General features: G+C 38.2%; 1 protein-coding gene across 4 annotated transcripts; it reads left to right on the top strand.

Annotated features, from left to right (window-relative positions):
• Positions 1–1486: 1486 nt before the first annotated feature.
• On the top strand, positions 1487–25186 carry LOC143394722 (uncharacterized). 4 transcript variants are annotated; one of them, XM_076849377.2, is made up of 6 exons: positions 1487–1573; positions 4082–4134; positions 5951–6077; positions 17417–17527; positions 18313–18496; positions 19563–25186. In XM_076849377.2, exons 2-6 carry the CDS (start codon positions 4087–4089, stop codon positions 21085–21087), a joined length of 1995 nt encoding a protein of 664 aa, XP_076705492.2. In that variant the 5' UTR covers positions 1487–1573; positions 4082–4086; the 3' UTR covers positions 21088–25186. The 4 variants fall into 4 exon arrangements, with proteins under 4 accessions (XP_076705492.2, XP_076705507.1, XP_076705497.2 ...); XM_076849382.2 differs by lacking the exon at positions 1487–1573 and adding an exon at positions 1575–1649; XM_076849387.2 differs by lacking the exon at positions 1487–1573 and adding an exon at positions 1689–1728.

The following is a 25186-nucleotide window of genomic DNA, read 5'->3' on the forward strand; positions in this document are numbered from 1 at the left end:
ATCATGAGAGACTTGGGACATGTTGGCTGAATAGTCAGGAAACTAGTTGTGCAGGTTAAAAATCTAAGTCAGGAAAACAGTTGTAAAAGCTTGAAACTCATTGTTACTGGGATAATAATCCAGAGCCCAGAGCCCATTTGTTTGCCTTCCCCTCCAGGATACTGGGAAAGGAGGAAAGACCAGAGAGCACAAGGCACTTTGTTTGCCTTTTCTCTCCCAGGACCCATTGTCCTCCCTCAGCCCTGGGGGTTGTCATTTCCCTTTTCTAGGGAGATGCTGTTTTCCATATTCTTCACTATATATAGAATTAACCCTTTAAACACTGTTCATGTCTACCTAGAGCCACCATCATGTTCCTTGGCAGACCAGTTACCCCCATCCAAAAGACCCTTGCCATAATTAAGCTTCTTTTCTTGTCAGAAAGAATTTTACAAAGGGTGTCAATAGGATATTAGCAAAAATTTCTGTGGTTTGTAGCTTCCTCTTTCTTATAAATGCCAGGTTTGCATACAAAATTTGTGAAACCTCTGTCTAGCCTAAAAATGTGGGACAAAGAGTGACTGTTATGTACCCACCCAGTGACATGTAACCACCCCACTGAGTATAAATCTAAAAGAATTTTCAGATTCAGGGTCCAAAGCTTTTTAGATGTTAGCCTCCTCTAGACTGTTGGAGCTAAAATAAACCTGATTTCTGGTGTCCAGTCACATCTGTCCTATATCAAGGGGACAGACAGACTTAGATGTAAGGTGTAAAGGGACAAATAGATGAAGATGGTGGGAACACAAGGTTAAGAAAATAATTCTATAAAATGAGTTCTCTGTACTGATTCTCCATATGCTTTCTTTGCTAAAAAGCAATCTGCCTTCAGCCCTACCTGGCCTTGGGGGACAGGAAAATCACATTCCTTGCTTTTTTTGGCTATACCTTTTGTTTCTTAATCTATTCTTTAGGTTTGGACAGGAGAGTCTGTTTCTTACAGACATGACATCATAAATCAAGTTGGAGTAAACTATTATGAACTTAATAGTTTCATATACATTGTATAATATTTATCAAAACTACTGATAAAATGTCTTCACAAAGCAGATTCAAAACAGGACTTGATAAAAGCCACAAACTACAGCTAACATGGGAACCTTGGTGATTATTATTAACCAAGACATGAATACCTTATTTCTTATCTGACTTACAGTTAGGAGGCCCTGCACAAAGAAGAAGAAAAATAAACGACTTATGAATATTATAATAACAAAAATGCACAGGAAATATTATTTATATTTAAGTTCAAAATAACGAACTTACAGATATTAAAGTTCAGCAAGGTTTCCAGACAGAAGGACCTAACCACGTGGCCTCCGGGCCAGGCCCAGCTCCTGAAGCCCCGCCCCTTACGCAGAGCGTTTCTCAGAATGGGGAGGGGGGTAGCAGGCGGCAGAAGAGCGTGTCTGCGCACGCGCGAGGTAGCTCAGTGTGTGCCTGTGGCCGCCATGACACTTTACGCTGCAGCCCGCATCTGAGATATATTTTTGCCTCAGTCCGCATTCTATCCTTCCCGGCGGGAGCCATCCAGGTATGGGCAGCGGGAGGCGGAAGGCTGGCTTCCTGTCCGCCGCCGCATCCTATCCGTCCGGCCCCGCGCCATCCAGGTATGGGCCGCGGGAGGCGGAAGGCTGGCTTCCTGTCGTCCGCCGCCGCATCCTATCCGTCCCGCCCCGCGCCATCCAGGTATGGGCCGCGGGAGGCGGAAGGCTGGATTACTCTGGTCCGCCTTCCCCGGGCCCCCTTCTGCCCCGCGGCCCAGAGTTCCGTAGGCTCCGCCGGCGCCGCGCTCGTCCCGGTGACTGCATCGGGACTCCGGGCTGCGTCAGCGGCGGGCGCGTCTCCTGCAGGCCTGAACTGGAGAGCCCCGCGACCTCTCCCTGCGGAGAGCAGAGGCCTCGCCCGCGTCGGGGTCCCGGTCCGGATCCTCGTGCGGGTCTGCTGGTCTGCACACACCCTGCGTGGGGTGAGCTCGGCCCGTTGCCCCTGGGCCTCGCTCACTGTCTAGCGCTGGTCTGAGAGTTCCCCGGGGGGCCTGGGGCGTGTTTGACACATTGCATTCAGATACACAAGAGGGAGCTGATCTGCTGGGCAAGTGCATTTCATCCTCAATAAAGTGATACATTTTAGCCTGGCGCAGTGGTGTATGCCTGTAATCCCAGCTACTCGGGGCTGAGGTAGAACTTGATCTCAAGTTCAAGGGCAGCCTGAGCAATATAGGCAGGCCCTATCTCTACACAAAAGATTGGAAGGACCAGGGGGTGTGCTTCAGTGGTAGAGGGCCCCTGGCTTCAATCCCTAGTACTGCAAAATGCAGGGAGAAAAAAAAAAAAAAAAAAAAGCTTGGCCACTTATTTATAGATTCTTTAAATTTTGCACAGAAAATGTTCCAGTTTGATTTTTTTTTTCTCCTAAATATTTGTGTTTTCCATTTTTTTTTTTTTTCTAATTACTGCACTTGCCAGTACTCCCGGCTGAATGGAGATTAGCATATAATTTTCATTCTTGCCTTGTTCCTGATTTCAGAGAAAATTAATCAGTATTTCCCTATTAAATAGAATGTTTGCATTTTGTAACCTATAAAATCTTTTCCTTTCTAATGGGCTAAATTATTATTAGCAATGTACACTGAAATAGATTAGTCATTTCTTTGTGTCTAAGAGAATATGTCAAATAACCTTTCTATGAATACTGTGAATTTCATTAATCAGTGATTCAGTTTTTCTTTATTTTATTCTTGTGGTGCTGGGATTTAATCCAAGGACTCAACACTAGTAAGGCACTGTACCACTGAGTTCCAGTGGTTCAGTTTTATTCTTTTTTTCTTTCTTTCTTTCTTTTCTTTTTTTTTTTTTTTTTTTGGTGATTCAGTTTTTAAGCATCCGTCATTCCTAGGATGAAATGAACTTAAATTGTGATTTATACTTATTGTTCATTTCTCAATGCTTACCAATACTTTTGTATTATTTGTACTTTGTATGTGATCTGGCATATTTTTTAGTTGTACCCTTCTGGTGTTGGAAGTAGGAAATTACCTTCCCTCTGTACACTGGAATTATGAATTTCCTACTTATTTTGTGAAACTTTCTGTAAAACAATTTGCAACTTCTGTTTCCTTGTGCATGTTTTAAATATGATTCTTTTAATGACTGGATACAATGAAATTTTCTTCCTTCTCCTCCTCCTCCTCTTCTACCACTAATATCACCATCCACCACCACCGCCACCTCCACCACCTCCACTACTTCTTCCTTTTCCTCTTTCTCAGCTCTTCTAGATTCTACCTCTTATAGTTCCTGTTACCTCCCAGTAGTCCATTCAAACAATCTATAAAATGGATTAATCCACCAATGAAGTCAGACCCCTTATAATCCAGTTGCTTCCCCCAAGCCCAAACTCTGAACACTGCAGCACTGGAGACCAAGCCTTCAACACAGAGGCTTTGAAAGATATCCCAGATTCAAACCATAACAAATAGGTTGATTCTCTTTCTCAGAAATTAGGTTTTGTGGAGCCCATTGGGTGGGGTTGGGATGACAGCAGTGTTCAGGACTTTGTAGTAATCCCTATTATCCTGTAAAATGGTAAACAAGTAAAAATGTTGGTCAAGGAGCCCCAAGAAGCCTAGTGTTTAAGTAAATTAGTGCTTTCTTAGATATGAGTCAGGGAATATATATTTTTAGGGTTGAAGGCACCACTTGATACATTTTATGCTTTTTTTTATGGGGAAATGGACAGCCAGATGTTCTTAAGACTTGAGTTAATTTACTAATAAAATGTTACTATTAACCTCTTTTGTATCATTGACAAGGATAAGAGTGTTGTTTTGTATCTCTAGGGAAGAAAGGATTCTTCCAGTGTTACACAAGTTCAGTTTGTATTTACTTGGGAGTCATCGTTTGTGTTTTGAGTTGTCACTGGTAATTGATGTGCTGCAATATCCAGGCTCATGAGTATGGGAATTCTCTAGAGGGTTGGATTCCCATGTCAGCTTCTGTCTTACCTATAACTTCTCAATGTCTTACTTTTCTTTATGAAGGTGACATGGAGGAAGAAAGAATAAGTGTTGGGTTACAGAAAAGTATGATGCAGGTAAGTAAAAGGTATTGCCGCAGTCCGGCTGCAGCAAAATAACCTGGGGGTGACGAACAACTTGTGTAGATTGATACAGCAGGAGTGGAAGCCGTTTATTGTAGGACAGGAGGGGTATTTATACATTCCACACAGCTTATCTTAATTAACATAAACTAGATACAGCAGTCAACCAATAAGAAATCTCCACACTTAATGGCTCGCTGGCATTACTTCAAAAACCACTCCCTCTGGCATTTTTCCAGGTGCCATCCAGACTTGTTTACAGACTCTAACAGGTATAATGCTCTAAAAGAATATTTCTATTTCATTTGATATCCTGTTGCTATTTTGGAGCACAGGTTAGCAATCTGCTTCTTTTTTTTTTTTTTTGGATCACATGGTAAGTATTAGGTTTTGAAGGTCATAGAATTTCTATTACAAGGAAATTATTATTTTAATACAAAAAATATTCATAGAGGAACATAAACAAATGTTTTATTGTATTGCAATAAAACTTTACTTACATAGTATGTGATAGGCTAGAGTAAGTGCATGTGTTATAGTTTGGTGAGCCCAGGCCACAATACTATAAAACGGAGCCAGCTGTGGGCCTGACTTGATAGATGTGCAGGCTCTTGGGCCTCTCAGGATTGGGGGGGGGGGGAGGGGAGTTCCCATTCACTCTCTCTGTTTTCATTCATTAAAACCTCATCAAGATTTAAACCTGAGTTTGATGTTGTGCTCAATGCCTTAATAGGAATAAAGTAGCAGGTGAAGTTATTCTTGAATAAGGAAGAATTTCTGAATAAGGAATAATATAATATTGTACAATATGTGGTCTTGGTCCCATATCCTGGCATAGAGTTCCTAAAATCCTTCAAATGTCTGGAGTGATAAGAGTAGCTTTGTATGATGACTGGTGACCAGGACAGATAGCCTCAGGATGAGTGCTGGTCAAGAAGAACTAAAGTATGCTTGACTCTTCAGCCCTATTCCCTAACCTTGAAGTTGAGAGGTACTGAAGGTTAAATTGATTATTTAAATTGCTAATTTAAATCAGTCATGCTTTCTAGTAAAGCCTCTGTGAGAACCCAAAAAGAATGAATTTAGGGAGCTTCTGTATAGCTGAATATGTAGAGGTTCCTGGTACGAGGCACCCCAATAGGCATGGAAGTTCTGCAACTTTTCCTACCCTGCTATGCCATATATATTTCTTTATCTGGATAGTTCTCTGTATTTATAACAAACCATAAGCACAAGGAAGTGTTTGCTTAGATTCTGTAAGCCATCCCAGCATATTAGCCAACTCAAGGAGGGTACAGTGGGGACCCTGAGATGTAGCCATTTGGTCAGAAGTATAAATGACAATGTACTAGTTGTTATGTTGTTTAAAGTATGGGGAAGTTTTTTGGGACTGAGCCCTCAACCTGTGGGAAGAAGCTGTCCATGTAGATAGTGTAAGAATGTTATTGAATAACAGGAAACCTAGCTAGTGTCTGTTGGAGAACTGCTTGATGTGTGTGAAAAATGTTCTGTGCAGGTTCGAAGGAAAATAACTTTGATTTTTTTTTTTTCTTATTTCATTACCATCAACTGCAAAGAGACTAATGTAGTATTTTAGAAGTATTTTGGCTTTTAGACAGGATTTTCTGTGTGTGTAGAAAGGGAAAGAGATCTGCTGACGGAGTCCTGCCATAGACTTGGGGAGACCACAGAATCTTCTGAATTTCCCCTGAATTGATTCTCAGGTCCCCAGTGCTGTCAGTCTCACCCACCATCTCACACACACTGGAGGAATTGTACCTTTCTGAACAGAATTTGTGGCATCTTTTAGGACTCGGTGACCTTTGAGGATGTGGCTGTGGACTTTACCCAGCAGGAGTGGGCTTTGCTGGATCTTGCTCAGAGGAGCCTCTACAGAGATGTGATGCTGGAAACCTTCCAGAACCTGGTCTCACTAGGTAAGATTGGCAATGTTGGTTCATGTAGTGGTTTAGAAAACAATTTTATCTACTAGTTGACCTTGTTCCAGGATCTGTGCTGAGGAGTGGGAGTACTTGGTAAATAAGACAAACGTGGTCACTGACCACAGGGTGCTTACGATCTGGAGGCTTCTTCATGAAAATGAACACGGGCATATTAAACTTGTTTTTCTTTTTCTTTTTGTGGTTGAAAGCCTTGAGGATTATTAAGTATTGAATGTGTGGTGATTGAGGGGCACAGGGAGAGTTTGTGATTTGAGACCTTTGAAGATTCTACTGCTGTGAATGCCCTTTACCCAGAGAGCACTAGGAGCACACCTGTAAGTTAAACAAATGGGGTTTATTTTGCAGTCATGGGAGAACATACCCATGGGGAGTCGAGGGGCATCTTAGTAAGAGGGCATTAGAAAGTACCTATTAGAGAATCTGTGCTTTTTGGATGATTTAGAGATGAGTCTAGGGGTAGATTATATTGGTTTCTTAGACTCTTTATGAACAAGTACTATAAACTGGTGGGTAAAAAGTATAGAAATTTTTATTCTTTCATATTTCTGGCATCTGGGAGTGTGAAATCAGGTGTCAGCAGAGCTATATTCTTTCTAAAGGCTCTAAGGAAAAAGTCCCTCCCTGTCTCTTTCTAGCTTCTGGTGTTTTCTGGCAGTCCTTTTTGTTTATAGATATATCACTCCAGTCTCTGCCTCCACCATTACCTTCCCTGTGGTAGTACCTATTTCTAATCTCTGTCCATATAGGGACATCAGTCATTGAATTTAGGGTCCATCTTAATCCAGAATAACCTCATCTTAACTTTACTATATTGACAAAGACCTTGTTTCCATATAAGGCAACATTCTGAGTATGGGTGAACATTTTCAAAATAGGCTTTAAAAAAATGTATGTGTGTATGTACATTTGTATGTATGCACATATGTATGTGTGTGTTTATGTGGTACTGAGAATTTAACCCAGGGGCTCTCTATCACTGAGCTAAATCCCCAGCTCTTTTTTTATTTTGAGAAAATGTCTTGCTAAGTTGCTCAAGTTGGCTTCAAATTTGGGATCTTCCTGTCTCATCCTCCTGAATACCTGGAGTTATAGGTGTGCACCACCATGCCCCAGAGTAACAGGCTTTAATTTTTAGAGCATTTTCAGTTTCAAAGCAAAATTAAGTGGAAGGTAGAGAGATTTCTAACAACTAACATCCTCACAACACAGACAGCCTCTTTCACTATGAACATCTTTCACCAGAATGGTCCATGTTTAATTTACAAATGCTGAATGTACATTGACACATCTTCATCATTAACTAGAGTCCATAGCCTATATTAAGGTTCATGTGTGGTGTTGTACATTGTATGGCTTTGGGCAAATGTACAATGACATGTACCATCATAGTAATATATAGAGTAGTTTTATTCCCATAAAAATTTTCTGTGCTCTCACTTTTTTATCCCTTACTCTCTCTTATCCCTTTGGCAGCCTCTGGTCTTTATATCATCTGTATATTTTTTATCTTTTGTGGAATGTCATAATTTTGGAATTTATATAGTATGTAGCTTGTTCAGATTGGCCTATTTCACTCGGTAATGTGCATTTAAGTTTCCTTTATGTCTTTTTATGATTTTCCTTTTATTGTTGAATAATATTATGTAGTATAGATGTGCCACAGTTTATTTATCATCCCGTTTACTAAAGGGCATCTTGGATGCTTTCAGGTTTTGACAAGTATGAATTATGCTCTCATAAACATGTGTAGCCTTTTGTGTGCAGTTTTGACTCCTTGGATGAATGCCAAGGGACACAATTTAATTGCTGGATCATATGGTAAGAGTTTTTTTTTTTAATATTTATTTTTTAGATGAACACAATATCTTTATTTATTTTTATGTGGTACTGAGGTTTGAACCCAGCGCCTCACATGTGCTAGGTGAGCGCTAGCCCCAGCCCCATGGTAAGCGTATTTTTAATTTTATAAGAAACCACCAGATTGTCTTCGTAAGTAGCTGTACCATTTTGCATTCCCGTCAAGAATGAATGAGAGTTCCAGTTTCTCTACATTTTTGCCAATATTTGGTATTGTCAATTTTCTGGATTTTGGCTGTTCAAAAAGGCGTGTACAGGTGTGTCACTGTTTTGTTTTTCCTGAATGATTTTAGGATGTGGAGCGTACTTTTACTTTTTTACTTGCCATTTGTCTGTACTTGTTTAAGTGTTTGTTTAGGTCTTTGGCTATATTTTTATGGTATTTTTTTGTTCTTTTATTATTGATCTTTAAGACTTCTTTGTATAACGCAGCAAAAGAAATGATTAAGTGCGAAGAGACAGCCTTCAGGATGAAAGAAAATCTTTTCCATCTACTCCTCTGACAGGGGATTAACATCCAGAATATACAAGGAACAAAAAAATTCAACAACAGAACAAAAAAAAACAAACAAAAAATCCAAAGCAAACAAAAACCAAATAACCCAGTCATGAAATGGGCAAAAGGGACTAAACAGATTTTTCAAAAGAAGAAATGTGGGCTGGGATTGTGGTTCAGCGGTAGAGAGCTCACCTAGCACGTGTGAGGCCCTGGTTTCGATTCTCAGCACCACATAAAAATAAATAAATAAAATAAATATATTAAAAAAAAAGATTATTTGTTAAAAAAAAAAAGAAGAAGAAATGCAAATTGTTGATTGATTGTGTTTCTTCTTCTGTGAAGTGTCTATTCAGTTCCTTAGCCCATTTATTGATTGGGTTATTTATTTTTTTGGTGTCAAGTTTTTTGAGTTCTTTATATATTATAGAGATTAATGCTTTATTGGAGTTGCATGTGGTAAAGATTTTCTCCCACTCTGTAGGCTCTCTGTTCATGTTATTAATTGTTTCCTTTGAGAGAAGAAGCTTTCTAATTTGAATCCATCCCATTTGTTGATTATTTTGACTTTGCTTCTTGCATTTTAGGAGTCTTGTTAAAGACTCTTGCATTTTAGGAGTCTAGTCTCTGTTCACTAGAACAGAGACCCTATGCCTAAGTTTTTTATCTACTTTGAGTTGATTTTTTGCGCAGGGTGAGAGATAAAGGTTTAATTTCATTATGCTACATATGGATTTCCAGTGTTGCCGTACCATTTGTTGAACAGGCTATCTTTTCTCCAGTGATTGTTTTTGGCATTCTTGTCTAGTAGGAGATAACTGTATTTATGTGGGTTTGTCTCTGTGTCCTCTATTCTGTATCATTGGTCTACAAGTCCATTTTGGTGCCAATACCCTGCTGTTTTTTGTTACTATAGCTGTGTAGTATAGTTTAAGATCTGGTATTGTGATGCCTCCTGCTTCACTTTTCTTGCTAATGATTGCTTTAGATATTCTGGGTCTCTTATTTTTCCAAATAAATTTCATGAATGCTTTTTTCTATTTCTATGAAGAATGTAATTGGGATTTTAATAGGAATTGTATTGAATCTGAATAATTTTTTTGGTAGTAAGGCCATTTTGACAATATTAATTCTGCCCGTCTAGGATCATGGTAGATCTTTTCATCTGCTGAAATTTTCTTCAATTTCTTTCTTTAGTGGTCTATGGTTTTCATGGTAGAGGTCTTTTGTTAGATTGATTCCCTGTTTTTTTGACGGGGGGTATTGTGAATAGGTTAGTTTTTCTAATTTTCTTTCAGTGGATTCATTGATGATATATAGGAATGTGTTTTGACTTAGGAGTGTTGATTTTATATCCTGCTACTTTGCTGAATTCACTTATTCTAGAATTTTTCTAGTAAATTTATTTGATCTTCTAGATATAGAATCATGTCATCAACAAATAGTGATAATTCTTCTTTATCTATTTGTATTTCTTTAATTTCTTTCTTTTATCTAATTGCTCTGGCTAGAGTTTCCAGGATGTTGAATAGAAGTGGTGAAAGAGGACATCCTTGTCTTGTTCCAGTTTTTAGTGGGAATACTTTCAATTTTTCTCCATTTAGAATGATGCTGGCCTTGGGTTTAGCCTATATAGCTTTTACAATGTTGACATATGTTCCTATTATCTCTAGTTTTTCTATTGTTCTGAGCATGAAAATGTACTGTATTTTGTCAAATGGTTTTTCTGCATCTATTGAGATGATCATATGATTCTTGTTTTTAAGTATATTAATATAATGAATTACATTTATTGATTTCTGTATACGGAACAAACCTTGCATCTCTCGGATGAATCCCACTTGATCGTGGTGCACTGTCTTTTAAATATGTTTTTGTATGTGATTTGCCAGAATTTTATTGAGAACTTTTGCATCTATGTTCATCAGGAATATTGGTCTGAAATTTTCTTTCTTTGATGTGTCTTTGTCTGGTTTTGGTATCAGAGTGATATTGGCCTCATAGAATGAGTTTGGAAGGGTTCCCTCCTTATCTATTTCATGGAATACTTTGAAGAGTATTCGTATTCATTCTTCTTTGAAAGTCTGGTAGAACTCAGCTGAGAGTCCATCTGGTCTGGGCTTTTCTTGGTTAGTAGGCTTTTGATGGTGTTTTCTATTTTATTACTTGAAATTGATCTATTTAAAGCATGTATGACCTCATCATTCAGTTTGGGTCGGTCACATATCATTAGAAATTTGTTGATATCTCTAATATTCTATTTTATTAGAGTATAAATTTTCAAAATAGTTTCTAATTATCTTCTGTGTTTCAGATGTGTCCATTGTGATATTTGCTTCTTCATCTTGTATTTTAGTAATTTGGAGTTTTCTCTTTGTTAGCATGGCCAGGGGTTTATCTATTTTATTTATTTTTTCAAAGAACTCCAACTTTATGTTTTGTCAGTTTTTCCAATTGTTTCAATTTCATTAATTTCAGCTCTGATTTTAATTATTTCCTGTCTTCTACTGCTTTTGGTGTTGATTTGTTTTTCTTTTCCTAGGGCTTTGAGATGTAGTGTTAGGTGATTTATTTGTTGACTTTTTATTTTTTTAATGAATGTGCTCAATGCAATAAACTTTCCTCTGAGTACTGTCTTCATAGTGTTACAGAGATTTTGATATGATTATCAGTGTTCTCATTTACCTCTAAGAATTTTTTATTTCATTCTTGATTTCTTCTACTATACATCATCATTCAATTGTGTATTATTTAGTCTCCATTTGTTACTTCTATTTTTATTTTATTGTTGATTTCTAATTTTATTCCATGTGGTCTCATAGAATGCAAGATATTATCTGTTTTTTTTTTTTTTTTTTTTTTTTTTTGTATTTACTAAGATTTGCTTTGTGGCATAAGCTATAGTCTGTTTTAGAGAAGGAGCCATGTGCTGCTGAGAAGAAAGTATATTTGCTCGTTGTTCGATGAAATATTCTGTATATGTCTGTTAAGTCTAAATTATTGTGTTATTTAGTTCTATAGTTTCCTTATTTAGTTTTTGTTTTGGAAGATCTGGCCCATAGTGAGAGAGGTATGTTAATGTCACCCAGTATTACTGTATTGTGGTCTATTTGACTCTTGAAATTGAGAAGCATTTGTTTGATGTACATAGGTGCTCCATTGTTTGGGGCATGAATATTTGTAATTGTTATATCCTTCTTATATATATATATATTCCTTAAGAGGTATGAAATGTCCTCTCAAGGAAAGTATATATAATCTCTTCTGATTAACTTTGGTTTGAAGTCTACTTATCTGAAATGAGAATGGAAACCTCTGCTTGTTTATACAATCCATTTGAGTGATAAGGTTTTCCCCATCCTTTCACCTTCAGCCTGTGGATGTCTTTGCTCATGAGGTGAGTCTCTTGAAGACAGCATATTGTGGGTCTTGCTTTTTAATAAAATCTGCCACTCTATGTCTTTTGATAGATGAGTTTAGGCCATTAACATTCGAGGTTATTATTGTGATCTGATTTTGTATTCCCTATAATTTTGATTTTTTTTCTGGTTTTTGATTTATCTTAGATTCTCATTTGGTTGAGTGTTGTTTTAGTGTAGATCCTCCCTTTGCTGGTTTTCACTTTCTTTTCCCCACTTCATCCTCATGAAATATTTTGTTGAGAATGTGCTGTAATATAGACTTTCTAATTGTGAATTCTTTTAATTTTTGTTTATTATGGAATGTTTTAATTTCATCTTCAAATCTGAAACTTAATTTTGCTGGATACAAAATTATTGGTTGGCATCCATTTTCTTTCAGAGCTTGAAATATATTATTCCAGGACCTTCTAGCTTTGAGGTTCTGGGCTGAAAAATCAGTTGAGATCTGAATCACTTTCCCTCTATATGTAATTTGATTTTTTTTCTCTCATGCCTTTAAGATTTTTATCTTTATTCTCTGTGTTAGTCATTCTAGTATAATGTGTCTTGGTGTGGGTATGCTGTAATTTTGTACATTTGGGGGTCCTACAAGCCTCTTGTATTTGATTATTCTGTTCCATTCTTTAGATTGAGGAAAGTTTTTACTATTATATCATTTAAAAATTATGCATTCCTTTGGTTTGTATCTCTGCTCCTTCATCTATTCCAATAACTCTTAAATCTGGTCTTTTCATGTTATCCCATAATTCTTGGATGTTCTGTTCATGGTTTCTTACCATCTTCTCTTCATGGGCAACTCTACTTTTAAGATTATATATTTTTTCTTCATTGTCTGAGGTTCTGTCTTCCTAGTGATCTACTCTATTGGTGATGCTTTTTATTGAATTTATAATTTGGTTTACTGATTCCTTCATTTTAAGGATTTCTGCTTTTTTTTTTTTTTTCATGATCTCTCTTTATTGAAGTAGTCTTTCACTTCTTGTATGTTCTTTAATTTCACTCCTCATACTGCCCTTTATTTCACATATCAATTTAACTATATGCAATCTGAACTCCTTGGACATGTTTTTTACTGTGTTATCAGCGGCTTCTGTTGTTGAAGCATCTTGGTTTGTTTGGGGCTCTTTATATCCTTGTTTTTTTATGTTGTTAGTGTGTTTTCTCATCTAAAAGTATGGATCTAAGGCAGCATAAAATCTACCCTGTAGACTTATAGTTCCTAGGTGTCTGAAGGTTTCCAGAGTCTCACCTTTAATGGTGAGACCAATATCAATATTATTCAGCATATAATATGTAGCCTTAAACCTAATAGCTCCCACTAAGGCAACTACTGCTTCCTCGCATTAAACCAAAATGATGAATTTAATAACTATCTATAGTATAAACAGAAATTTTGTTAAAATGGTTTACAATTTCAAAGGGTGGATGAGAGTGCGGAGTAGTGTAGTATGTAATATTTGTGAGGGAGGAAGAGAGAAGGTAGAAGTAAAAATTCACAGGAAGAGTGGAAGAGGAGCCGACAGAGATTGGCTGTTGATTGGAGAGAAGTTGGAAAGAAAATAGCATAAAAAGCATCCTTTCCCAAATATGGTAGAGAGTTTAGTGAATAAAAAGTAAAATAAATCTTTTTGGAAAGTCAGACTGTCTCTGTCAGTGTTCAACAGTTTCTCAGCTCTGACTCTGACGTCTCTTGGGATTACCAAACCCAGATCAGCCCTTGCAAACCTAGTCTCTAGCCTACAAACTTGGGTTTCAAATACCTCAGGCTCTGCCATTTGTAGTCCCAAGATCTCAATGCTGCTCCTACTTGCAGAGAGACCACCAGGAATACACTCATGCAAACGAGCAACAGCAACAGATGCAGCAGCAATACCCAGGCCACTAGCACTCTCAGCAGGAAGACCCCAGGGTCCTCCAAACCCACAAGTACCCCAAAACTGGACCTGCAGGTCCTGATTGGAGTCCCCAGAGGGTCTTGTGGTGGTAAACCTGCTAGCACCCAGGTCCCAAGCCCTAGCTGGTATCCCAAAATGGGTGCAGCCACATGCAACCCAACCTGGAATCTCCCCTGCAGTAGTCCTCTAGGCCGTGGTAGCAGCAGTAGTGGCGGCTGCATTGGCAATTACAACAGCAGCTGTCGGGGCAGCGTCACTAGGTGATCTCCAGGGGTCAGCAGCAATGTGGGCTTCAGTTGCATCCACAGTTTCTTCTGTTGCAGCAGCACCCAGAAAGAACACCTCCAGGTGATCTCAGTCTAGCAGTAGAGAAATCAGAGGTAGCAGCAATAGCGGTAGTGGTGCAGGTGGCGGTTGAGTAACAGGAGACTTCTGGTTCAGCGGCAGCGACCATGGAGGTAGCATCAGAATTGAGTCAGGGGTAACTAGGTAGTGCCCAGTAAAGTGACCTCTGGGCACAGCAGTGGCTTCTGCAGCAGCCCAGAAAGAAGACCTCCAGGTGACCTCAGGCTGGCAGCAGTAGAATCAGAGGCAGCAGCAATTGGCACATGGGTTTTTATTCTTTTATAAAGAAGAATGAAATTATGGCATTTGCTGGTAAATGGATGGAAATGGAAAATATCATGTTAAGTGAAATAAGCCATATTCAGAAAGCCAAGGGTCCAATGTTTTCTCTTGTGTGTGGAAGCTTGAGCAAAATAAGAGGGAAACAGGCAGAGGGAGCCCATGAAAATAAAAAGGTAGGATAGGTAGGGGGCAGATGGGAAGGAAGGAGGAAGAGGGAAAGAGGGGACTGCAAAGTGCACCTGGCCAAATCGTGCTGTGCTCATATAGGAATATATCACAGTGACTTTCACCATTGTGTGTATCTATAAAGCAGGAATTAAAACAATAGGTAAATAGAAGGAAAACCAGTAGAGAAGAGGAAGGGGTCAGGGGGAGGGAGGAAGGAAAGGAAAGGAGAAGTACTGGGAATTGAGATGGAGCACATTAATTCCATGCATGTATGGTGTGTCAAAGTGAATTGTAATATTATGTATGTGATAATATACTAATAAAAATATGTAAAAAAAAGGAAAAGCTTTCTTGGCTGGGGTTGTTGCTCAGTGGTAGAGCGCTCGCTTCACACATGCGAGGCCCTAAAAATAAACAAAAAATGTATTGTATACAACTAAGAAATATTTTTTTTTTAAAAGCATTCTTTGTGTAAAGAACAGGAGAACAGTTTCTTATCAGATAAATCTCTGTGAAACAACCTCTTACCAGAGAAATTTCTTGCAAATGTCTTCTTTTAGGCATAGCTTATCTTTTCTTTCTGTAGATATTATTTTTCACAGAGCAGGAATTTTAATTTTAATGGGGTGTATTGTATCAATCTCTTTCTCATCAATCATACCTTTGATATAGTATCAGAAAAGTCATAGCTAAATCCAACATCATCTAGATTTTCTCCTTCTATCTTGTACAATTTTTCTAGTTTTATATTTTACATTTAGATTTATGATCCATTTTAAATTAATGTTTGTGAAGGGCATAGATTCATTATTTTATGTGGGTATGTCCAGTGTTCTAACAGCATTTGTGGAAAAGGCTATCTTTTCTCTATTGTGTTGCTGTCAATTCTTTGTCAAAGATCAGTTGACTACATAGTTATTGATTGGTCTGTAGGGATTTGATACTAGTATCTTCCCAGAGACCTACATCTGTGGATGGTCAAAATCTCTTAATTAAAATTCCCTGGTATACAGCCTAAGCTCTCATATACTTTACATTATCTCTTGATTATGTTTAGTTCCTGACAAAATGTAAGTGCTATGTAATTGAAACTGGAGTTTGAAATGAAACCAGATTCTCCACTCTGCTGGTCTGTAGGTCCACATAAGTTACATGCCTCTGCAGCTGAGAGAGCCCATTTTAGTATTGCAACTAATCACAGCAGGGAAATGCCTGTCTGGCCAGCTCCATGGGTCAGAGCTGGCAGAACCTGACTCTTCTTCACTATTACTGAGCAGTGTGTTGTAGCTCTCAATGGCAGACCTCAGCAGCTGTCTGCCATTTTTTTTTTTCCAGGTGCTTATTCACAGATTTGAAGACAAATCCAGAGACAATAGAAGGCAAGAGTGAAGGTGTAGTATTTATATAACTGAAAAGAAAAGAAGCAGAACTCTCAGGGGCTGAGAGGTGAACCTGAGAGTAGGTTTCCTCTTAAGTGTACTAGTCTAGGGACTTAAATAGCTACTGGATGAGGCATTCATCAATATCTGTGCTAATCAGGCCTTGGAAAGATACTAAGGGTGTTAGTCAGTATCTATGCTAATCATGTCTCCAAAAAGTGCCAATACTATTGGTCAACACCTATGCTAAACAAGTATTGGAAAAGTGCCAAGGCTCTTGGTTTGGTCTGTGACATTCTGATTAGTTAGGCCTTGAGTCTGTAGTCTTCACTCAGGTCGGCTCTACCTCCTTTTTCCTGCCACCCGGGACAAAGAAGTTGACTGTAATGTTTGGAATGTTTTCTGTAGGTTAGTTTTGTGAAATAGCCTCTTCATTTAAAGTCTCTCTCTTTTTTTTTTGGGGGGGGGGGTGTGGCGGAGTGCATTTTCTTATCTGTCTGCCTGTTTTACTATCTATCCTATTTTATAATTACTTTTGTACTGTATTGATTTGGTCATAAGCACAAAAAAATACATGTTTAATACAGATGTAATTTTTTTCTATTGTATTTTCTATCCATGGTTGCTTGAATTCACAAATATAGAGGGCCAACTTTACTTATGTAGATCTGTGTCTGTGCTCTCTACTCTGTTTCATTGATATATTTGGACATGACTTTTGGTGAAACCCTGTTCAACCTGATAAAATAAAGGTATTGTGTCCAACTACAACTAAAAAAATATTAAAAAAAAAAATAAAAAATATTCTGGCTGTGTCAGATCAGCTTATAATTATATTGAGGTTGCACTATGAATGTAGGTCAATCTTTTTTTTTTTTAATAATTTTTTACACCTTTATTTTATTTATTTTTATGTAATGCTGAGGATCAATCTCACCACCTTGCACATGCTAGGCAAGTACTCTACCACTGAACTACAATCCCAGCCCGATCAATCTTTCTTTCTTTGTCTTTTTTGGGCTGGGAATTAAACACCTAGGGGCACTTTACCCTGAGCTATGTCCCCAATCCTTTAAAATTTTGTTTTTCTTTGCTTTGAAACAGGATCTTGCTAAGTTGCTGAGGTTGGCCTTGACTTCATGATCCTCCAGCCTCCCAATCCCACCCAAGGGATTATAGGCTTGTGTCACCATGTCTGATTCAGATCAGTTCTTCACATTAGAGGCTGCCTTTCTTCCCACGTCTCAGCTTTTTCTTTAACCTTCTCTATCTTTATTTTCTTTCTTCCTTCCTCTCCCTCCCTCCTTTGCCTTTTTTTTTCTTCAATGGATTTGACATTTTGTTTCAGTTAAACTCATCCTTCTCTATCTTTAAAGTATCAGAGGACCAAAGTTTGACCCAATCTTATGGAAAGATATTTGTGATTCTTCATTGCTTTCCCTCATGATATCCCTTTCCTCGTGTGCAGGGTACCCACTACTCTCACCCAATCTGATCTCCCAGTGGGAACAAGAGGAGGAACTGCAGACAGTGAAGACAGAAGTTATCCAGGGTATCTGTACTGAGCAGCACCAGGAAGGCAAGAATCCTTGGGAGAAACTGGCCTGGGAGGAGAAAAAAATAAAATAGAAATAAAGCAAAAGTTTGTTTTGTCTGAGGAGGCTCATTATCCACAGATGCCTCAGAGGACTATTTTGACTGTTTATCTGTCCTATCATACTCTCCTTGTTCTTAGCAAAGATATCCATATTTGCTTTTTTAAAGGTTGTTTTTGGTATGTGTATTTTATCCTTTCTGTTTTCCTCTCCTAATAATTTTTTTAAAAATTATTAATGAAAATTTTTAATATATTTTCTATACTAATATGAAATATCAAGTTAACAGAAAAATTTTAACATAACCTTTTTTTAAAAAAAAATTCATTTATTTGTTCTAATTTGTTATACATGATAGCAGAATGCATTTTGATTCATATGGAGCACAATTTTTCATGTCTCTGGTCCCAGTAATTTCTACTGGTCATGTTACTATCACTGTCATCTTCATAGAACTATTTTTTATTTTTCAGCACTGGGGAACTACTGAGCTATATCCCATACCCTCTTTAATTTTGAGACTGGGTCTAAGTTGTTGAGGCTCTCCTTGAACTTGTGAACCTCCTACCTCAGCCTCCCAAGTAGCTGGGATTACAAGCATGTGTTACCATACTATGGTAATATTACCATACTATGGTTTCATGGAAATATTTTTTAATGAACTGTTTTAGTTTTGACCCTTGTGCCTATTAATAATGAAGTCCTGAAACAGCTGCACTGCTCAAACTCCTTTGCTCATAGGTAACTTTGTTTTATTTTTTTGTTTCAGGTTTTGAGTCTCTACTTAATACTAAGGAATTAGTTGCTCTTCAAGATAACAATGGAGAAAAAATATCCAATGAACAGAAAATAGTGAGATTCAAAAGAATTGGTTCCTGCTCCTCTATTTTACATGAAAACCAGGACTCCCATGGTGTGGATGATTGGAACAAAAGCCATGAGAAAGGTTTAAGGTGAGTGCCCTTCATATAAGAGAAGATAGTGCATCAGGAAACAATTTTGAGATTTAAGAAATTTATTTTGGGGCTGGGGTTGTGGCTCAGTGGCAGGCAGAGTGCTTGCCTCCCACATGTGAGGACTGGGTTCAATCCTCAGCATCACATAAAAATGAATAAACGAAATAAAGATATTGCATCCATCTATAACTGAAAAATATATTTTTTTAAAGAGAGAGAGAGAGAGAGAATTTTTTAATATTTATTTTTTAGTCTCGGCGTACACAACATCTTTGTTTGTATGTGGTGCTGAGGATTGAACCCGGGCCGCACGCATGCCAGGCGAGCGAGCTACCGCTTGAGCCACATCCCCAGCCCTGAAAAATATTTTTTGAAAAGAAACATATTTTCAACATAAACCTAGGTCAAAAATTATGCTTTCATAAGAATGAAATCATGGTATTTGCCAGTAAATGGATGAAGCTGGTGCAAAGAAAAAGGCCAAGTGTTTTCTCTGATAGGTGGATGCTAATTCACAATGGAGGGGGGCGGATTGGGAAGAATAGAGGTACTTTGAATTAGAGGAGAATGAGGGGAAGGGAGGGGGTGTGGGAATAATAGTAGAATGAATTGGACATTATTATCCTATGTGCATATATGATTACATGACCAGTGTAACTCTACATCCTGTATAACCAGAAGAATGAGAAATTATACTCCATTTATGTATGATGTATCAAAATGCATTCTGCTATCATGTATAACTAATGGAATACATGCAAATAAAAAATAAATTTAAAAAAAGAAAGAAAAGGATTCAAATTCAAAATAGAAAAAAAATTGTACTTTCACAAAGAATTTTTTCTACAGAGTTTTTCCTACAAATGATATTGAAGGTTTGACACATAGATTGGTTTGACAGATTATTAGAAAAATCATATAAGTCAAAAGCTCAGTTACAATGTTGGCTGTGGAAGAGCCTTCTTGAGAACTTTTAGCTTATAAGTTGATGGGGCAGAAAGCATACATATTTACTGAAAATGATAAATTTTATTACTAATAATCTGTCTTTTATTTTTAAAAGTCATGTGGTAGAGAACATCTGTGAATACAATGAAGAAAATCAACGTGGACAAATTTCAAATCTTATGCTCCAGAGAACTACTGAAGTCAAATCCTTTGAATGCTATGAGTGTGGAAAGTCCTTCCTGTTTCATTCATCACTTAAGAATCACACCAGATCTCATGCTGGAAACAAACCCTATCAGTGTAAGGAATGTGGGAAAGCCTTCCATTTTCTTTCTTGTTTTAAGAAGCATATGAAAACTCCTACTGAAGAAAAACCATATGAATGTAAGGAATGTATAAAGACCTTCAGTTGTTTCTCCATGTTCAGAGCACATATGAAAATTCATGGTGAAAAGGCAAAGTATGAATGTAAGGAATGTGGGAAAACCTTCAGTAGTTCTTTCCACCTTACAGAACACAAAATAATTCACAGTGGAGATAAGCCCTATGAATGTAAGGAATGTGGGAAAGCCTTTAGTTGTTCCTCATCACTCTCCAAACACAAAAGAATTCATAGTGGAGATAAGCCATATGAATGTAAGGAATGTGGGAAGGCCTTTATCTATTCCTCTCATCTTACAAGACATATAAGAATTCACACAGGAGAGAAGCCTTATGAATGTAAAGAGTGTGGGAAGGCCTTCAGTGAATCCTCAAAACTCACTATACATGTGAGGACACACACCGGAGAGGAGCCCTATAAATGTAAGGAATGTGGGAAAGCCTACAATTGCCCCTCCTCCTTAAGTATCCACATGAGAAAACACACTGGAGAGAAACCTTTTGAATGTCTGGAATGTGGAAAAGCCTTTTATCTTTCCACTTCCCTGATCACACATGTGAACAATCAAAGCAGAGAGAAACCCTATGAATGTAAGGAATGTGGGAAGGCCTTCAGTTGTCCCTCATCCTTTAAAACACACGTGAGAGATCACAATGGTAAGGTGCAATATGAATGTAAGGAGTGTGGGAAGGCCTTTAGTCGTTCCTCATCCCTCACTGAACACCTAAGAACTCACAGTGGAGAAAAGCCTTATGAGTGTGAGGAATGTGGGAAAGCCTTCATTAGTTCTTCCCATCTTACAGTACATAGAAGAACTCACACTGGAGAGAAACCTTATGAATGTAAAATATGTGGGAAAGCCTTTATTCGTTTCTCACCTTTTAGTATCCACATGAGAACCCACTCTGAGGAAAAACCCTATGAATGTAAGGTATGTGGGAAGGCATTTCGACATTCTTCATACCTAACTATACATGCAAGAATGCACACTGGAGAAAAACCCTTTGAATGTCTGCAGTGTGGAAGAGCTTTCAGTTCTCCCTCATCCTTTGGGAGACATGTGAGAAGCCATACTGGAGAGAAACCATATAAATGTGAGGAATGTGGGAAAGCCTTCTTTAGTTCTTCCTATCTTACAGTACATACAAGAATTCACACTGGAGAGAAACCTTATAAATGTAAAAAATGTGGGAAAGCCTTTATTGGTCCAGCCTACTTTCGAAGACATGTGAAAATTCACACAAGGGACAACATATAAATGTAAGGAGTAAGGGAATCTCTGCAAGACTTTTTCTGAACTAATGCAATTTGTGAAGTCTCATTTTGTGAAGTCTCATACTGTAGAGACACTATAAATGTGAGAAAGTAGGAGATTATCACTCATTCTTTTGAAGAGTTGAGGACAACTGAGCAAAACCCTGTGTTTGTAAGCTATATGGTAAAGCCTATTGATTTTGAACATAACTTGTGCCGCAGTCTGGCTGGACTGTGCAAAGTAGCTGGGGGTGGGGGGCGACAAGCAACTTGTGAAGGTTGAAACAGCAGGAGCCACTTTATTCAGAACAGCAGAGGTATATATACCCAACTAAATACACACAGCTTATCTCAATTAACATCATCCAATTACAGCAATCAGTCATTAAGGAATCATCATCATCTTAATAGTTAGACACAGCTTAACTCAATTAACATCATCTAGATAGAGTAGTCAGTCATTAAGGAATCCTCATCATCTTAATAGCTCGCTGGCATTGCTTCTCAAACCATTCCTCCTGGCAAAATGCCAGGCACCATCTTGACTTGGCTATGGCTCTCAACACTTGTATAAGAAAATTCAAAATTTGAGCTAGAAGAGAAGATCAGTGCCTCATTAAAGTGGACTTCTAGAGGGTCATTGATTTTCAATATTTTCTGATAGGAAGATTTAAGGTTATATGTTTCCCTTGTCAGCTTTTATGACATACTTTTGAGTATCAGGTGAGTTTCTTTAGCTGAGATGTAAATGTTATTTCCATTACAAAGTCTTTTGGACTCTTGGGAGATTGTGTGTGTACATGTGTGTATGCTTCTCCTCTGAGACAGGGTCTGGCTATGTTGTCCAGGCCTGTAACTCCTAGACTTCTGCCATAGCCTCCTAAGTTTGGGAGTGCAGGCATATATCATTGAGTCTGTCTCAACTGCATTTTTTTTTTTTTTTTTTGCAGGCAGGAAAATGGTGATTTTTTTTTTTTTTTTTAATTGTTGTTTAAGTTTGAACTCACAGAATGGGCACCTTCTTCTTTGTCTTCGTCTTTGCCTTTGCCTTCTTCTTCTTCATCTTCATCTTTGCCTTCATCATCTTCTTCATCTGGATATTGCAAGCTGCCTACCCAATAATTCCCCCCTTCCCTTTAAACTAAGAGTACCAACTGTTTTTGAGAATATCAGTGTTTGCTATCAAAGCGTTTCATGTGTAATAAAAAGTTTTAGTAGAAATTAATTAGTACAAAGGCCTTGAAAGAGTATAGTTTCATCTGTTTGCTGTTTTGTGTTTTATTCTTTATGTTTGTTCATGACTGGAATCTTTGTTAATTTAATTTTTTCAAGTTGTTGATGGATCTTTATTTTATTTATTTATATGTGGTGATGAGAATTGAACCCAGTGTCTCATACATGCTAGGTAAGCACTTGACAACTGAGCCACAACCCCAGCCCTCATGGCTGGAATTTTGATCTAATGTTTTAAGTTAATAAAGTGTGTTATATTAATTTGGATATAGCTGTGGACCACATTTCCCTAAATCACTTCTAATCCTAGGTAATAAGTTTTCTAAAATAACTTTGCAAGAAGTTTGAAAGGCTTTAGGGAAGGAGCTACAATTGCCTGCTTATTAGGACCATGATATAGGTAGACAGATGAGTAGGGACCTTGTGGGCCCCAGTTTTCAGCTCATTTTTATGAGTATTGAATTCACTGATCCATACTTGCTCAAAACTGAATGTTAAGTGCTTGACCTCAGTCTCCTCAGGGGCTGCACCTCCACAAACATCTCCATTAACTCCTGTACCCTAGCCAATCACAACTTAGATTTCTCTGGCAAGCTCTGTTATTGCCATTTTGGCATTTTTGCTTCTCATTGCACTTCCTCTGGCACTTTCACTGCCCTGTTAGAGTTGACCAGTTTGTGGAAGGATTGTCATCATGCTCACAGTCCAGTCCCATCCTTCACTCTGCTTATGGGATTGATGTCTATACAAGCCTACCATGGTCCCAAAAGTGAGTAGAGCTGTGGTTAATGAAGTTATCCTGACTGTAATTAGGCAAGCCTCAGATAGGTGTCATCCTATTTTGGTAGAGGAGGATTTATATTTGATACCTTCAGACAGGGAAGATTTTACTGCCTTTATGCGAGAAGAGGAGTGCTATGAGCTATTTCAGGTACATTTTGCTTCCTCCTCCCCTTTTTTAAAACATTGTAATTTAAGGGGTGGTGTTGTGGCTTAGTGGTAGAGCATTTGCCTAGCATGTATGAGGCACTGTGTTTGATTCTCAGCATAGCATATAAATAAATGAATAAAATAAAGGTCTATTAACAACTAAAAATATTTTAGAAAATATATTTTATCTCTTAAAAGCATAACTATACCATTTCCCTTAATCACTTTTTACTGTTTATCAAGGTATACATACACTAATGTGCAAGTTGTGTACAGCTTGATGTAATTTCACATAGATGTATACATCCTGGTGGACACATGTCCAGGATTCCAGGAAATTCATTTATCTCCTTTCTCAATAATCACTCCACAGAGGAAATAGGATTTTGACTCTTATGCTTGATTTGGTGTGCTTTTTCTCACTTTTCAAGTAAATGTTAAAACTACAACATGTACTGTTACATGTTTGGCTTCTTTTACTCAACATAATGTCTGGTTTGTCATTTGGTTGCTCTTATTTCTCTTGGTATATGCTATTTGTGGGGAATGCAATTATTGAATGATAGGATAGACTTCAAGTGTAGTTTTGTCATCATGCTCACAATCCAGTCCCATCCTTCACTCTGCTTATGGGATTGATGTCTATACAAGCCTGCCATGGTCCCCAAAGTGAGTAGAGCTGTGGTTAATGAAGTTATCCTGACTGTAATTGAGGCAAGCCTCAGATAGGTGTCATTTTCAAAAGTGTTGGTTCCACCAGTAAGTCCCCAACAGTGCATGTGAGTGTTGGCTATTCCGCATACTGGGCCCACACTTTCTAACTTTAGCTCTTCAGCAGAGTGTGTGATGGTATGTTTTGTTGTTGTTGTAGTTGTTGAAATATGCACTTTCCTGATATATCATGATTTTGAGTACTTTTTGGTATGCTTATTGGTTATTTGGATATCTTTATTAGGCTACCTTTTGAAGCATTTCACCCATTTTTATTTCCTCCACCATGAGGCCAGTGCAATGGTTTCATTAATGAGGTTCTTGGCATAAAAGTTAGCTAGCAGAGATCGAAATAAACACACAGACTCAGTTACCTTTTTCTATGACCAGGTCCGAGACGGCTCTCCTCTCTGGTTCCCACTTCTAACCACCCGGTAGGGCAGCAAGGGTTACTCAGGGCTAGCAGGAGAGAGAGAGAGAGAGCACGCCAGGGAGTAGCCTTTTATTGGGGAGCAAGAAATTCAGGGGAGAATTCCATCCAATGAAGGTTGAAGGGGGGGCCGCACTCCCAGGTCAGGGTCAGTGATTGGGCCCCTGGGGTCAGTGGTCAGTCACACCCCCACACGAACGGGTTCTCTCATCAGGAGAGGGCCAGGAAAGTTCCGACACAGCCAGAAGCCTCAGACCCAAACTGGGAGTCGCCCAGTCATGTGTGAGAATGGCTCCCCACAATTTCCTTTTTTCTTTTGAAGTGTTTCCTTGCTGCTAAAAAGTCCTTGGCTATAACTCAGCTTCAATGTGGATCCTGAGGCTAAAAGATGTGAATTTTTCTGTCTCCTTGTCTTGGCTGTGCATCCTTTTGCATTGTTTTTTCTTCAGCTGGGATGCTTTCTTCACAGTAGGCTTCAGAAGTTCTGTGCTTGTTTCTTCCCAAGATAATGCTTCAGGGAGAAGAGTGACATCTTTTTTGAACAGTTCCAATATAATTATCAAAATGGAATCTGAGGAGGGGAGGGGGGATAGTAGAGGATAGGAAAGGCAACAGAATACAACAGACACTAGTATGGCAGTATGTAAAAACGTGGATGTGTAACTGATGTGATTCTGCAATCTGTATTTGGGGTAAAAATGGGAGTTCATAACCCACTTGAATCAAATGTATGAAATATGATATGTCAAGAGCTATGTAATGTTTTGACCAACTAATAATTAAAAAAAATGGAATGTGA

The sequence above is a fragment of the Callospermophilus lateralis genome, chromosome 1, assembly GCF_048772815.1.
Source record: "Callospermophilus lateralis isolate mCalLat2 chromosome 1, mCalLat2.hap1, whole genome shotgun sequence".
NCBI classification, from domain to species: Eukaryota; Metazoa; Chordata; class Mammalia; order Rodentia; family Sciuridae; genus Callospermophilus; species Callospermophilus lateralis.

Bases quoted from the DNA above. Each gene is read 5' to 3' on its own strand.
- LOC143394722 (XM_076849377.2), top strand. From the start codon at position 4,087: ATGGAGGAAGAAAGAATAAGTGTTGGGTTACAGAAAAGTATGATGCAG. The intron at 4,135-5,950 runs GTAAGTAAAAGG...GGCATCTTTTAG, and splicing joins TACAGAAAAGTATGATGCAG to GACTCGGTGACCTTTGAGGA. The intron at 17,528-18,312 runs GCAAGAATCCTT...TTTTTGTTTCAG, and splicing joins TACTGAGCAGCACCAGGAAG to GTTTTGAGTCTCTACTTAAT.